The 13,795-nt window shown below is 53.7% G+C and overlaps 2 protein-coding genes across 5 annotated transcripts in view; one reads left to right on the top strand and one right to left on the bottom strand.

The window, feature by feature from the left end:
* Usp20 (ubiquitin specific peptidase 20) overlaps positions 1 to 6,143 on the top strand; it is a 31,555-nt gene extending 25,412 nt beyond the window's left edge. For all 4 annotated transcript variants that reach the window (XM_085681395.2, XM_085681392.2, XM_085681393.2 and 1 more), the window contains 8 exons: positions 382 to 562; positions 644 to 770; positions 974 to 1,143; positions 1,227 to 1,308; positions 1,922 to 2,030; positions 3,195 to 3,297; positions 4,263 to 4,334; positions 4,770 to 6,143. In XM_085681395.2, the coding sequence (XP_085537521.1) occupies positions 382 to 562; positions 644 to 770; positions 974 to 1,143; positions 1,227 to 1,308; positions 1,922 to 2,030; positions 3,195 to 3,297; positions 4,263 to 4,334; positions 4,770 to 4,930 (1,005 nt within the window). In that variant the 3' untranslated portion in view covers positions 4,931 to 6,143. The remainder of the gene's footprint in view (positions 1 to 381; positions 563 to 643; positions 771 to 973; positions 1,144 to 1,226; positions 1,309 to 1,921; positions 2,031 to 3,194; positions 3,298 to 4,262; positions 4,335 to 4,769) is intronic.
* Positions 6,144 to 10,876: 4,733 nt separating this feature from the next.
* Fnbp1 (formin binding protein 1) overlaps positions 10,877 to 13,795 on the bottom strand; it is a 128,375-nt gene continuing 125,456 nt past the window's right edge. The window contains exon 17 of the mRNA XM_048432009.3: positions 10,877 to 13,397. Within this exon, the coding sequence (XP_048287966.3) occupies positions 13,390 to 13,397 (8 nt within the window). The 3' untranslated portion in view covers positions 10,877 to 13,389. The remainder of the gene's footprint in view (positions 13,398 to 13,795) is intronic.

Raw genomic sequence — 13,795 nt, 5'->3', positions numbered from 1 at the left:
TGAGCAGTGTGGCTGTTCTAGTCTCTGTAGCAGGAGCAGAGTCAAGGCTCAGGCTGCGGGCTGGCTGTGTCCTGGAGAGGTTCCTCAGAGTCCCCAAACCAGTGTCAGAGTTCTTGAAAAGTAAGCATAGCAAGCTGGGGCAGAGTCAGCTTCCTGAGGGCCCAGCCCAGCTCTCTGTCGGCCCCTCTGGCAGCTACACCATAGGCTGTCAGTCCTCGCGAGAGAAGTGGGCTATTGACTCCCACATGGGGGTCTCTGACATGTGTGATGGACCCCATGCAAATCCAACAGGCCTAGGCCCATGTGGGAGTCCTATCCGTGCGCTTCCCTGTCGTCTTCCCCAGTTGGCCAGGGTGACTGGCCCCTGCCCTCTCCCCTCAGATTCTGTGTGTCCACCTGAAGCGCTTCCGGCATGAGGTGATGTACTCCTTCAAAGTCAGCAGCCATGTCTCCTTCCCCCTTGAGGGACTCGACCTACGCCCTTTCCTGGCCAAGGAGTGCACCTCTCAAGTCACCACCTATGACCTTCTCTCTGTCATTTGTCACCACGGCACAGCAGGCAGTGAGTATGCCCCGCACTCCAGCCGGCCCTCCTCCACTACCTAGCCCCTGTGCTCCTTATAACCTGTTGCCTGTCTACCAGGTGGGCACTACATTGCCTATTGTCAGAATGTGATCAATGGGCAGTGGTATGAATTCGATGACCAGTATGTCACTGAGGTCCATGAGACAGTGGTGCAGAATGTGGAGGCCTACGTACTCTTCTACAGGTGGGCCTGGTGGGGAACCCCAACCAATGTGTCTGTCTGTGTTTGCAGTTTCTGTAAGCCAGCTTTCCTGTAAGAGGGTCAGGCCACTCCCCCAGCATGCCACGGGGTGCCTCTGCATACATAACATGGCCTGGTCTGACTTGGTGTCCATGCACAACCTGAGTCTGGGTCTCTTGGCTCATACTGTACCCCGTCTATCCCAGGAAGAGCAGTGAGGAGGCCATGCGTGAGCGGCAGCAGGTAGTGTCTCTGGCTGCCATGCGGGAGCCCAGCCTGCTCCGGTTCTACGTGTCCCGAGAATGGCTAAACAAGTTCAACACCTTTGCAGAGCCGGGGCCCATCACCAACCACACCTTCCTGTGCTCACATGGAGGTGAGCAGGCTGCCCCTGGGGGAGGTGTTGTGGGGATAGCTGGGCCCAAGCCCCAGCTCTCTCTTCTGTGCCTCCCCTCACAGGCATCCCACCGAACAAATACCACTACATCGACGACCTGGTGGTGATCCTGCCGCAGAGCGTCTGGGAGCACCTATACGGCAGGTGAATCCTGGGAGCTGGCTGGAGTGGGGTTGACCCCGCTGTCCCTCCTCCCTGGGCAGTACAGCAGCAGCCCCCCTTCTGCAGGTCCAGTGAAGGTGACACTGGGGTTGATGGGAATCCAGTCAGCCTTTTGGCTCTGCCGTGGAAAGCCCTTGGATATTGCTTTCAGGGCTGAGGTGTGGGGGTTGGCTTAGACCTCTGACCTCTACCCAGCAAAGGCTGTCTGGCATGGGGCCCGGACTGGCCACACTGAGGCAACTGCTCTAGTCTGGGGACTTGTAGGTCAGTGACACCAAGAGCAGGCAGTCCTCCCATGGCAGCCCAGTCCAGCCCCAGGCCCCAGTAAAGCTGGGTATGTAGGCCCCCTCCTGCCAGCTCCCAGTGGGTGGTGGGAAAGAACCCTTGATCCTGTAAGGCTCCGAGGCGGGACACTTATTTCCTACTGCAGCCTCACTGGTGGCCCGGATGAAGCAGAGGTCTAGGCACCCTTTGCAGAAAAGCAGGCCCCGAGGACCCTTGCTAGCCTTTTGTGCTGGGAGTGTGCTAGAGGGCACAGGGTGAGGCGGGAACAGCTCCCCTACTTGATGCTGGCTCTCTCTCCCTGCCCGAGCAGGTTCGGGGGCGGCCCTGCTGTGAACCATCTGTACGTGTGCTCCATCTGCCAGGTGGAGATCGAGGCGCTGGCCAAGCGCAGGAGGGTGGAGATTGACACGTTCATCAAGGTGCATTTGGGGAACAGACTTGAGGACCGAAGCCATGTGCAATCAGACTGAGTAGGAAGTGCTTTGCGAAGTAGTAGTGGGTCAGGAATGAAGAGAAGAGCCTGTAGTGGACAGAGGCATTGGCGTTAGAGAAATGCCAGCTGCTCTACTTGCGCCTGCTGCGGTCTCTTTACAGTGGTTGAAATCCTGTGCCCACAGGAGCACTGCTGTCCCTGGGGCGTAGAGCATTCCTGGCTGAGGACTGCTGGTCTCTGTACCCTCATGTGGAAGGTGCCTGAGACTCACAGAAAGTGTGAGGAGTTTGGTGCCCATCAGGAGAGGGGCTGCTGGGACAGGGAGTGCTGTGGTGGGACCGCTTCCCCTCCTCATGCTGCTTACGACAGGACACAGGACGAGACCGCAAGCATTTAAAGTAGTGGGGAGATGTATTTAAGGCCTCTTCCTTGTAACCACAGAAGTGTCGGTGTGGGCCCACAGGTGTGGCTTAGCGCCTGTGATGCCCTGGGTATCATCTCCAGCACTAGCATTAAGGCTGTTAGACAGTGAACCATGTGAGCTGATGTTGCATCTGTTAAGTGGAGAAAATAGCATCTTTTGTATTAGTCCTTAGAGAAAGTGCTAAAGGCATTATCTGCTGTGACCCAGTTGGTCAGTGCGGGAACTGGCCTTTGTCTTTGAAGATTTTTTTGTTTGTTTGTTTATAGAGACAGGGTTTCTCTGTAGCTTTTGGAGCCTGTCCTGGAACTAGCTCTTGTAGACAAGGCTGGCCTCGAACTCACAGTTATCCACCTGCCTCTGCCTCCTGAGTGCTGGTATTAAAGGCATGTGCCACCACTGCCTGGCTTGAAGATGTATTTTATGTATTTGAATGTTTTGCCTGCATATATATGTATCTGCACCATGTGCATGCTTGATGATCTCAGAGGGTATAGAAGAGCATTGGAATTGAAGCTATGGATGGTTGTGAGCTACCATGTGGGTGCTGGGAATTGAACCTGGGTCCTGAGCCGTCTCTCCAGCCCTTTCAATTTTCTGTTTTTTTGAACATGTCAAGGAATCATTGATTTTCTGCCTAGGGCATCCAGTGTTTGAGAGACTTAGGGGCTGGAAAGTCATGAGGAACATGAGTTTGACTGCCCCCTGCCTGTCTCTTCCTCCCACTAGCTAAACAAGGCCTTCCAAGCTGAGGAGTCTCCCAGCGTCATCTACTGCATCAGCATGCACTGGTTCCGAGAGTGGGAGGCTTTCGTCAAAGGGAAGGACAGTGGTGAGTGGTACGGGCCTTCTGTAGTGCAGCCTGGCAGGTCTTTGTGCTCTGTTCCAGGGATGCAGAAAGCACAGATTCCTCCAGGCCTGGCTGGCACTGCTGCTCTCCCAACCACTATGACAGAGCATCCTTCCTACCCTGCCTCCTCTGTCCACTCCTGCTGATCCCTGGAAAGCTGCCCCTCCCTCCTGCAAGGCCTTGTCCTTGGAATTCTATTGCCTCCTTGGTAGATAGCTCTAGACCTTTAGGAAAGCTGGGGTACTTGTCTCATCCCTTGTATTTGCAGAAATGAAGACAGCCCTGTAATAGGTGAGCTATCAGGATTCCTCACCAGCAAAGAGTAGCAGACTGAGAGCTCAGCCACCTTCACAGTCACACAGGCTCCCAGACCAGGCTCTTGGGGGCCTGGCAGGTTGGCAGAGCCCACAAGTGTCCTGCCTGCTTCTCAGAGCATGAACAGCCAGTACTAGAGAGGCTGTTGGATCTTTCCCCAGCCCCCTCCTTTGCTGGCTGAAACAGTCAGGTGACTGTGGTTGGGAGCACAGTCCTGGGATTCTTTCCATGGTATGGCTTCTGGCCTTGTCTTCCTCCAGTTCTGAGCTGGGCAGGTCTCTTCAGCTGCCGGAACCTCTGTCCTGTGTAAACAGTTCCCATTTCTCATAGTTGCTGAGGGCTAAATGGTAGTAGACCAGGAAAGAACACCAAATAGTGGCAGATACCACTGATGCCCATCACTTAAACATTGGTCTTAAACAACCCCACGCCCACCAGATGTACCCTCTTCTGGGTCCAGAGTACTAAGAGACTGGCCTGAAATCAAGAGAGAAGGCTTTGCTGCAGCAAGTGTCTGTTAGCCTTGGCTCTGACCTGAGGCCAGAAAGGCCTCTGTGGGCTCTGGGTAGTAAGCCTTGCTGAAGGATAGTACTGCCTGGAGCACTGAACCTAGTGTTCTCTGTCTATTGCAGAGCCTCCTGGGCCCATTGACAACAGCAGGATTGCTCAGGTCAAAGGCAGTGGCCATATCCAGCTAAAGCAGGGTAAGTCTCCCAGCACCCCTAGCCCAGCCAGGCTGTCCCTGAACCTTCAGGCCACCAGGTTACCTTGAGGTCCTGTCCTTCCAGGAAGTTTTGCCAGCTGTTATCCAAATCCAGGCCCAGAGGCCATGTGGGGTGTTCCAGTACTTGCCCTCTGTGCAGGTCCTCTAGGCCCCTCACCACACCCTGCCTCTTAAACTTCTTGCAAGCTTGATTGATTCTTACATCGTCTAATCCTGGGAAACAAGAGACAACAGCCAGAGCCATGTTCTCTGGGCCCCTTAGAAGAAAAGGCTTTGGGGAGTGCTGTGGTCATTCTCTCTCCTGTCTGGGGCACCATGCCTTTCCTTATGCCTGCAGTCCCGCTACCTAGATGTTTCTCCTGAGGACTGGTGCACAGTGTGGCCTCTGTGTAAGTGTGCTTCTCCTATTCCACAGGGGCTGACTATGGGCAGATATCTGAGGAGACCTGGACCTATCTGAACAACCTGTATGGAGGTGGCCCTGAGATTGCCATCCGGCAGAGTGTGGCCCAGCTCCCAGACCCAGAGAGCTTGCATGGAGAGCAAAAGATTGAGGCCGAGACCCGGGCTGTGTGACTTGGGCCAGGCTAAGTGGCTGTGGCTGGCCCTACTCCCTCCCAGACAGCCCTGCATCCCTCTGCAGACTGCATCCTGCTGAGTGCCCACTGTCCCCGAAGGCTGGTATCTGCCATCCCCAGAGGGTGTGTCCGCCCTGCAGCTGAGCTGCTGTGTGCCTGGTGCAGAGACTGAGTGCGGCTGGTCCGTCTGCCGTGAGAGATGCCGTGCTGGGAAATATATTCTCTCAGACTTCTGAGGACTCCGACTGTCATCGCTGTTTCCCCAGACTCGCCCTCTTGCTAGCTTGGGCCCAGCTTTTGTCCCAGGAGCTCCATGCTGCCCCTCAGCCAATGCTGTTCCCTGGGATGAGACTGGGAGTGGCTGCCATCTTTTGGGTATTTTCTGCTGAGTTCTTGGTCCAACACCTTAGGGACTCACAGAGGTAATTTCCATGCACAGGGGACAGAATGGATGTGAGGGGCTCTGCATGGAGGCCATGTTGGTTACCATAGCCTCCTGGAGGTCCAGGCTGCCCTGTGTTGGTTGTTGACTATAGATACAGGACTCGTGTGGTTGGAGTGGAGAGAAGGTAACTTTTGCTTATAGAGGACCTGCCACCTTGTCCTGCTGAGCCCACTGGCAGATGGGTGTCATTTGCCTTGTGGAGAGGCTCCTGAACCCCTGGGGGCGGGGTAAACAGATACCTCATGCACCGGTGCAGTGTTGGTTGCTTGCTCAGCTTCCTGTGTGGCCTAGGGTGACCCTGATTCCCCTCTTCCCGTACCTCCCCCAGCCTTAGTGTCTAGGGTCACCTCTGGGGAGAAGTGATCTGTGGCCGCTCACACAGGCACTTGCCCAGAGGGTCCTTCTAAGCCACTGCAGATGTACTGGGACCCCCAGAGCCTAGAGAGGCTGTCCTGTTGTTGGGGTCCTTGAGAAGTCTGGACAGAACATCTAGGTCTGGGGTAGTGAGGGATCCTGGGACCAAGACGCCTCCAGAGGGCCGTGGCCTTCACTCTCTGCAGAAGTGGGTGCCTGCAGCCCAGGCCTGGGCATTGGGTGTCCCCTAGACCTGCTTCTTCCCACTGAGGTGGCATGTGGACCCGTGGACAGCTGCTGCTGGGACTTGCCCCGTTGGCTGCCATCTTTGGAAGTCTGCTGTCAAGCTCATTGCACTACTGTGATGGTTTGTGTTCAGAATGTCCCAATAAATACGCATTCCTCCCCTGTCCCTAGCTTGTCCTGTCGCGCTGAGCCGTTGGCCCCCAGTGGTGACTAACAAGAGCCAGAGGCCCCATGGAAGCTCTGGGGAGGAGGCCAGATCATTTGAAATACCAACGGTGTCTTTCCTTTGCTGGAACTTGTCAAACCACAGGGGGCCCAGCAGGGATATGTCTAGTGGCCAGCATATCCCATGTGTTGCCATCCCTGCAAACCTCAGCAGTAGCCTGCAAAGTAGCTACAGAGGCACAGAGCCTTCCCCAGGACCTCAGGCCTCTGGACCTCAAGCGGCATGGACGTCATCCCTGCAGCCCTGTCCCATTTACTTTTGTTTCCTGGGGGAGGATTTGAGAGTATTGCTTTGGAAGCATTGAGTTCTGAACTTGGGAGGTAGCCCAGTGGTTGAGTGTGTTATGGGACCCAGATTTATTCTGTCCTGTGTGAAAGAGCAAACCGGCCACTGACATCCCATAATACCTGAAGGTTTAGGAGTGCACGGAGTAGAAACAAGGGCTAAAACCTTCCCAAAGCCAGAGGTAGTGATGTACTCTTCCAGTCCGGCATTTGGAAGGTAAAGGTAGGAGGATCTGGAGTTCAAGGTCGTCCTCAGCCACATAATGAATTGGAGGCTAACCTGGGCTACAGGACTCCATCTCAGAACAAATCCACCAAACAAGGAAATGCATATAGGACTGGGCATGTACCTCACAGTTGGAAGAATGTTTTATCTAACACACATGAAACACTGCATTGCATTCCCACCACTTAATTCAGGCATGGTGGAACCTGCTTGTAATAGAAGCAGCCTATAGCAGGTAGAGGCAAGAGGGTCATCCTTGGCCACATCTTGAGTTGCAGGCCAGCCTGGACTCCACGATGTTTACAAGTTACTTGTGTGTGTGTGTAGTGTTTCTAGAGATGTTTCAGACGCCCTCACTTCCAAGAGCTACATACATTTGAACCCACAGTGCACATATGGGCGGCTTCCTATGGAGGAGGAGTTCTGTCTGGAGTTAATTCAGGGGCTTGGTAACATTCATTGCTTGTACTGCGGGAAGCTGAGCTAGAAATAGACCCTGGTTTGCCTCAAAACACTTGGGTAGTTCCCCTTGAAATAAACACCTAGCTCTTCAGCGCCTCCAGTGAACCTAGATCTGGCAGGCAAGGCACCCTCGCTGAGCAAGGCAGGAAGTTCCCAGGAACTGGTGAGCTGGGGCCAACTTCTGGCCCTAGGGCTGAATCTCCAAGGAAGAGCCAGGGAAGGACAGTGCCTCTCTCTGTGGGAGCAGGTAGCCATCCCTGCAGAGCAGGTGTCTGGCACCTGAGGGCACATGCAGGTCCTAATCTGTGGTTCTGCCCATGAACTTGTGCGAGCTGCAGCAGAAAGGATGTACCTTACACCCATTCTATTTTAAACCCAGGGCAAACATGAAACTACTCTGACTCTTGCATGGTCTAATTTTGAACTAGAAATAAAGTAGAATTTTAGCGTCAGGCTTCCTGTCTCCAGGACCTTGCTTGATGGATCAAGGGGAGCAGGCACAGATGCACGGATACCTGCAGAGAGCCTGAAAAGGGGCTGGCAACCTTGAGTAAGTGTGCCAGGACCACCATGCCAGGACCACCGTGGAGAGCTGCGGGTGGTGGTTCTGCAGGCTGCACTGCCTCTTGGGTGCTGTCCCTTTCTGGGGCATTGTGTCCAGCAGAGCACTGCAGGACTGGAAATATCCTCCTGCCTGCCCAGGTCTAAGGACAAAGGCACACGTGAGCCTTTGTGTATATTATTTTCTTGTAGCCCTGAGATGTCCTCCAGTTGATGTCACTAAAAACCTACCGGACAGAGCCACAAGTGTTTCAGTCAGGGCCTAATGAATACTTGATGCAACTCAAGACACAAAGGGGCTGCTGGGTGCTGGTTGACTACCGTCCCATATTTGGACACCAGAGGAAAGCACCACAGGGACTAGGGAGGCAAGGGCTCATCCTGAGTGATGGCAGAGCCAGAAGACATTGAACCCCTTCAAGCTTAGCCCATCTTTTAATTGTTTGCTGAAACAGGGCTCAGCTATGTAGCTCAAGCTGGCCTGGAACTCCTGATTGCTGGGGTTACAGCTATGCCCCCACCATGCCCAGCTGACATATTCACTGTCCAGCCACTTCCTGCTTTCTCAGGACCCATAGGGCTTGCCTTTGATAACAGCAATTTGTTTTTTAATTCACTTATTTTGGGGGGTGGTAGGGCCGGATGTTACTGTATACATGTGGAGGTCAGGAGATAACCCTCCAGAGTTAGTTCTCACCCTCCATCATGTGGGAGACCAGAGACAGAACTGAGGTCCAGATCACCAGACACAGCAGTGAGGGCTAGAACCCAGGTCCCGGTCACCAAGTCAAGCAGAGAGGGATAGAACCCAGGCCCGGGCCACCAGGCACAGCAGCGAGGGCTAGAACTCAGGCCCGGGTCACCAGGCACAGCAGCGAGGGCTAGAACCCAGGCCCGGGTCACCAGGCACAGCAGCTCAGGGCTTCTACTCTGCTGCCTCCATCTGCTGATGTCAGCCTGCTGCCAGCAGCAGTTAAGACTGTGACTTGGGGGATTCCCTGGGGCTCTCACAGTCCTAGAATTTTACTGTGAGCAAGCATGAGGCTCTGATACTAGAGGTAGTGTGTGGGGGTAGATGAGGGATGCTCCCCTCACCCACCCCCAGGCTCTTAGGCTTCCTCCATAGTTGCAGGTTAGGGATGCTACTCCAATTCTGCCTTTTTCCACTAGGGGTCGCCACTTCCCTCACCAACAAGGTGCCTGAGGCCAGGGTGTGGCCAGGGCAAGCTGGTTGCTGGGGTGCCTGGGCCAGCCGGTATTTCCAGAATACTGGAGAAACCCAAACCAAGGGTGTGTGAGTGTCCTGATTCTGTGAATCAGAAACTTCTTTCTCTGTAACCCCAGTACCAGGGTAGGAAATACAACCTCCTGGTTTGTAGCCATGTTGCCTGCTTTGTAAGGTTATCTAACCCTGAGGCTCAGAGAACTCCCCAGCCATGGAAGGTTCTGAGGAGCCAAGGAGATGCCAGGCTCTGCTGGAATCCCATAGATTCCTTTCTGATGGAACAACCAAGTCCTCAAAGAACATTCTGGAAATGACTTTCCAAAATTATTTTGCTAATGACAGTCGCCTAGTTCCCTTCAGCACACTTCCTCTATGGAGAATGATGGTTTAGCAACCCAGACAAGACTTGAACTAGTTCTCCTGTCTGTACCTTCTGAGTGTTTGGATGTCAGGTGTCCAGCCACCACTTCTTGATTTGTTTAGAAGTTCTTTCCCGAATGTTAGCCTCCTGGTACTGCAGGTAGCAGCTTTCTTGGAGGTTGCTTCCATTCACTATGGAAGAGGCTTCTGCAGCTCTTCCTGATGACCCATGGGGGAGTGTGCTGGCATGTCAGCAGGGCCACTCCGCCCATACTTGGTGTGGCTACTAATATCTCTCAATGTGGACAGCTGCTTCCCCAAAGCACCCCTAAACACCTTTCGGGAATGGAGGTGTATTCACACCTTCCCTGCGAAGACAGGGTTAAAAGTGTTTGAAACCAGCTGTGAAATCATGGCCTCCATCATTAGGCAAGTCAGCGAGAACCAGGCATGTAGCACCCGTCCCTTTCGAGGCAGGGTAGTTCTTCCCTTGTAGTTCTAGCTGGCCTTAAACTCACTACATAGACCAGACTGACCTGGAACTCACGGAGATCTGCTTGTCTCTCTGCCTCCCAAGTGCTGAGATCAAGGGTGTGTGCCACCACGCTGGGCCTGCAGGGGGTCCTTTAGAGCCATCCAGGGCTGCTGACTTGGCCTGTAGCACTTCTCACCCGGCCATTGGGAGAACAGTGGACTGTTGTGGACCATAAATGTGTAATGGCGCTGCTCAAACTCCCACACACATCGGCATTCATGAGGCCAGAGGTCACCTCGGTGGAGGAGGAGAAGTAGGAGCAAGGCAGTGGGGGTGCACATCTTTAATCCCAGCACTTGGGAGGCAGAGGCAGGCAGATCTCTGTGAGTTCGGGGTCAGCCTGGTCTACAGAGAGAGTTCCAGGACAGCCAGGGTTACACAGAGAAACCTTGTCCCCCAAAACAAATACACATCTGCCTGCGATAGAATGCGTAGAATGTGTCTCTGCGATGTGTCAGCCTTCTTAGGACTGGAAGTGACGTTTATTGTTGAGGAGGTCTCTAGCCTTCCCTGAGTAGACACGATTCCTCTTGAGTTTATACAGTGACAGAGAAGAGCAGAGGCCAGCCATCAGCCCTTCTGTGACTGGAGTCCCCTGTCCCCCTCCCGTGTGTGTGCATGTTACACTTGAGGGCATGTTCAAGCTTGTGTGGGTGCTCACCACTTAGGTGTACAGGAGATCAGATCAATAGCATGGGGCGTCACCCTTCATCACTCGATCTTAATTACATTGAGACAGGTCCCTGTGTAATCTTGGTTGGTTTGGAACTCACTAAGTAAGACCAAGCTAGCCTTAAACTCAGAAACCCTCTGCCTCCTGAGTGCTGGGATTAATGGTGTGTGCCTCTGTAAAATTCTGAGATAGGGTCTCATAAATTAGCTTTCCAGTTGGTGGCTGGGACTCACCTGCCTTTGCCTCCCTTTAGTGTTTGGGGTGCCAGAGATTGAACTCAGGTCCTTGTGCTTGCTTACAGGGACTTTACCCACCGAGGCACCTCCTCATGCAACCAGAGAACCGGGTGACACCAGAAATTATATTTTATTTAACATTGAAAGGACTAACATTTCATTACAAGGGTGAGAGTAGCCTTCTAATGAAAGCACTTTGTTTGGTTTTAATTCCACCTCCAGAGACACAGGCCAGCCCAGGACCTGTGAGCTGGAAGGCCTTCCCGACAGTGCTGTGCCCTCAAGCTGAGAATTAATGCAGCTCGCTTGTACACACACACACACACACACACACACACACACACACACACACTTTAAAAGGTGCTTGATGTCATATAGAGAATTTGGGGCCATTATTAGAGACATTCTGTGTGTTACACATACAGGACACAAAATCAAAAAGAACCACCAGGCTGCAGTTTCTAGAAACTTACTGGCAGGAACAGAAGTTGTTTAACTTTGTGTGAACATTTCTGCTATCACCACAGGTGTCACCAGAAGGCATTAGAGCCCCCGTGAAATATTGGGGCTGCTCTCACTGACTGAGCCACTCAGCCTAGAGGGAGGAGCCATCACAGCTTCATATCCCGAATAAGGAAAAAAAAAAAAAACCCGGGGCAAATGTCAAGTTCCTTTTATTTTCTTCTCTAAGTCGCTTGCAGGGCAGGTTCTTTTACAGTGAGTCGTTCTTTTAACAGCTCTAGCAGCTAGGGATGACAGGCAGTGGGTCCTGGGGAGAGGGGATGCTGAGCTCCCTGGGAAACCCTGCACACCCCGCCTCCCCATCCGATTCCACAGGATTCCCACAGTGGACGGGGCATTGCAGAGAACCAGCCAGAAGACACTCATCTGCCATCCTCTGGACATAGGTAGTACAGGCAGTTAGAAGAGAAGGGAGACAGGCAGAGGTTTCAACAGTCACGGATTGGCTGCTTATCCCTTTTATCTTTGCGGCAAGAGCCGTTCTTAATCCAGGCAGGAGATGGGAGACACAGTCTTCATGCATTACCGAGGTCTGCAAGCAGACCTGTAAAACCCACTTAGCTTCCTCACGGAGGGGCAGCGATCAGCCCAACTTGGCTTCCATTTTGTTCACTGAGTCTTCCTCATGGGACTAAGGGCACACCTGCTACAAGGAACAGAAGCTGTTCGTGGAACAGCCCTACGGGGGGCCTAGAGGACAGTGTGCGGGACCCTGGGATTGACCTTGCTTGGGAGGAGGTGGCGGAAATGGAGAAAGCTAATCCTTGCTCTTGAAATCCAAAGCCAGGCCCTTGTCCCTGCACCCGGCCCTGGTACCCCTCCCCACCCTGGTACCCCCCCTTCTGCTATGAAGTTAGCAGTACTACTAGTCTGCAGCATGGTGTGCCAGCCCCAGTTTGCGGAGAATGTCTGAATTTATGCAAACTTTGGACAAAACCCAGGCCAGACCCTGAGGACATGCCCTTTCTGTCCCTGTCTCTGTAAGACTCCCATGTCTTTGATCCTCGGACATGATGCCAAGCTACCAGCTGCCCAGAAGAGGATGCCAACTTTCTCAAGCTCGTGCCAACAGGGCGGCCTTCTCTGGGGCTTCTGTGCCGGGAAGGCATGAATGACCATCTTGGTTCTCGAGCGAAGATCTGTCATGTGAGAGGAACACAGCCCCATGGATGGAACTCCATCCATTCCTTAGGGCTTCTGGGATCAAATGCAGACGTGGTGGCCGCAGAGCTACCAGAGGGACCACAAGAGGCATAAGGTCTTTGGTGAGGAACATAGTAGAGTCCTCAAATGCTACTTATGGGGCTCAGCAGGTCCGCCTTCCAGAATTGAGCTAGTGGGTGAGAGGCCCTTTGTCACAAGGTGCCATGAACAGGCGGACAGCTCACAGAAGGTAGACACAAGCAAGACAACAGGGCTGGCCCACAAGCTGGGGTTGGGACTTCAGTATGGATCTTCCTGGGCCATGTTTAGAACCAGAGTGCAGGTGGGGAGGGGCCGGATGCCCTAGTCCCACCATAGAGCCACTGGGATGAAGGATGAAAGGTGTCAGTGCCGAGATGCTGGAGGATGGGTGACCAGAGGGGCTGAGGCAGAAGCCTCTGGAGAGGACACGTTTGCTGACATCCCGAGAGATACATGGGAGACAGGTGGGCGCTCAGTCCACCCAGTGCATGACTGGCCCTCCTTGTCTGGATTCTGGTAGTCACCCAGGAAACCAGTGGTGACGGCTGACGAAAGGCACAGTGTGAAATGTGCAAGGCCAGGCCAGGCAATCTGCAGGTGGACTGGGAGCCCAGCAGGAGCAGGGGCACACAGGCGCAAGCCCAGTTGGCTTTGTGGCCTGTGTGAGTGGGAACAGGAGTGAGGTGGACAACCCCTGCGTGGGGCTGAGGAAGAGAAATGCCCCTGCCAGGACAACGGGCAGAGCCACGGGAGCAAGGCTACGAAGAGAAGGGGAGGTGGGACATGGGAACCCAGCCTGCAGAGGAGCGGGATGCCCCGCCAGCCTGGGTGGCGCTGGAGACCTGTGGGGACAAGTGGGCTGGATGATGGTGGCTCCTGGGGAGGCTCACGGGGGACTCTGGCCACGTGCACTGCCTTTAGGAACCTATAACACAAAAAGAAAGAAGAAAAGCCCTGGGTTAGAGAAAGCCACAGGTGAGAGGCAGGCATTTTGCCACTGGCAAACTGCTTGCCTTAGGGAGAAGGGCAGGGATTTCAGTAACTGGTCGCCAGAGTGGCTCTGTCGTGGAGAGCTTTCGAGGTTTAATCATTGGTTTTGAGACAGGCTCTCAAGTAGCCTAGGGTGACCTCAGATTCTCTATATAGCTGACGATGACCTTGAAGTCAAGGTCATGTTTCCACTTTCCACAATCTGGGAAGACAGGCCTGGCTTTTTATTGCCATCTTTAGCTGGCCCCATCTCTGGACCAAAACCAAAGGTCAATAGGTTGACTACTTGCTCAACCGATCTGTGTTTTCTTTTTTTGGCCAGGATGGTGTGAG

The sequence above is a fragment of the Myodes glareolus genome, chromosome 21 (assembly GCF_982192425.1).
Source record: "Myodes glareolus chromosome 21, mMyoGla1.1, whole genome shotgun sequence".
In the NCBI taxonomy this organism is placed as follows: Eukaryota; Metazoa; Chordata; class Mammalia; order Rodentia; family Cricetidae; genus Myodes; species Myodes glareolus.
This window is presented reverse-complemented; position numbering and strand designations above follow the sequence as displayed.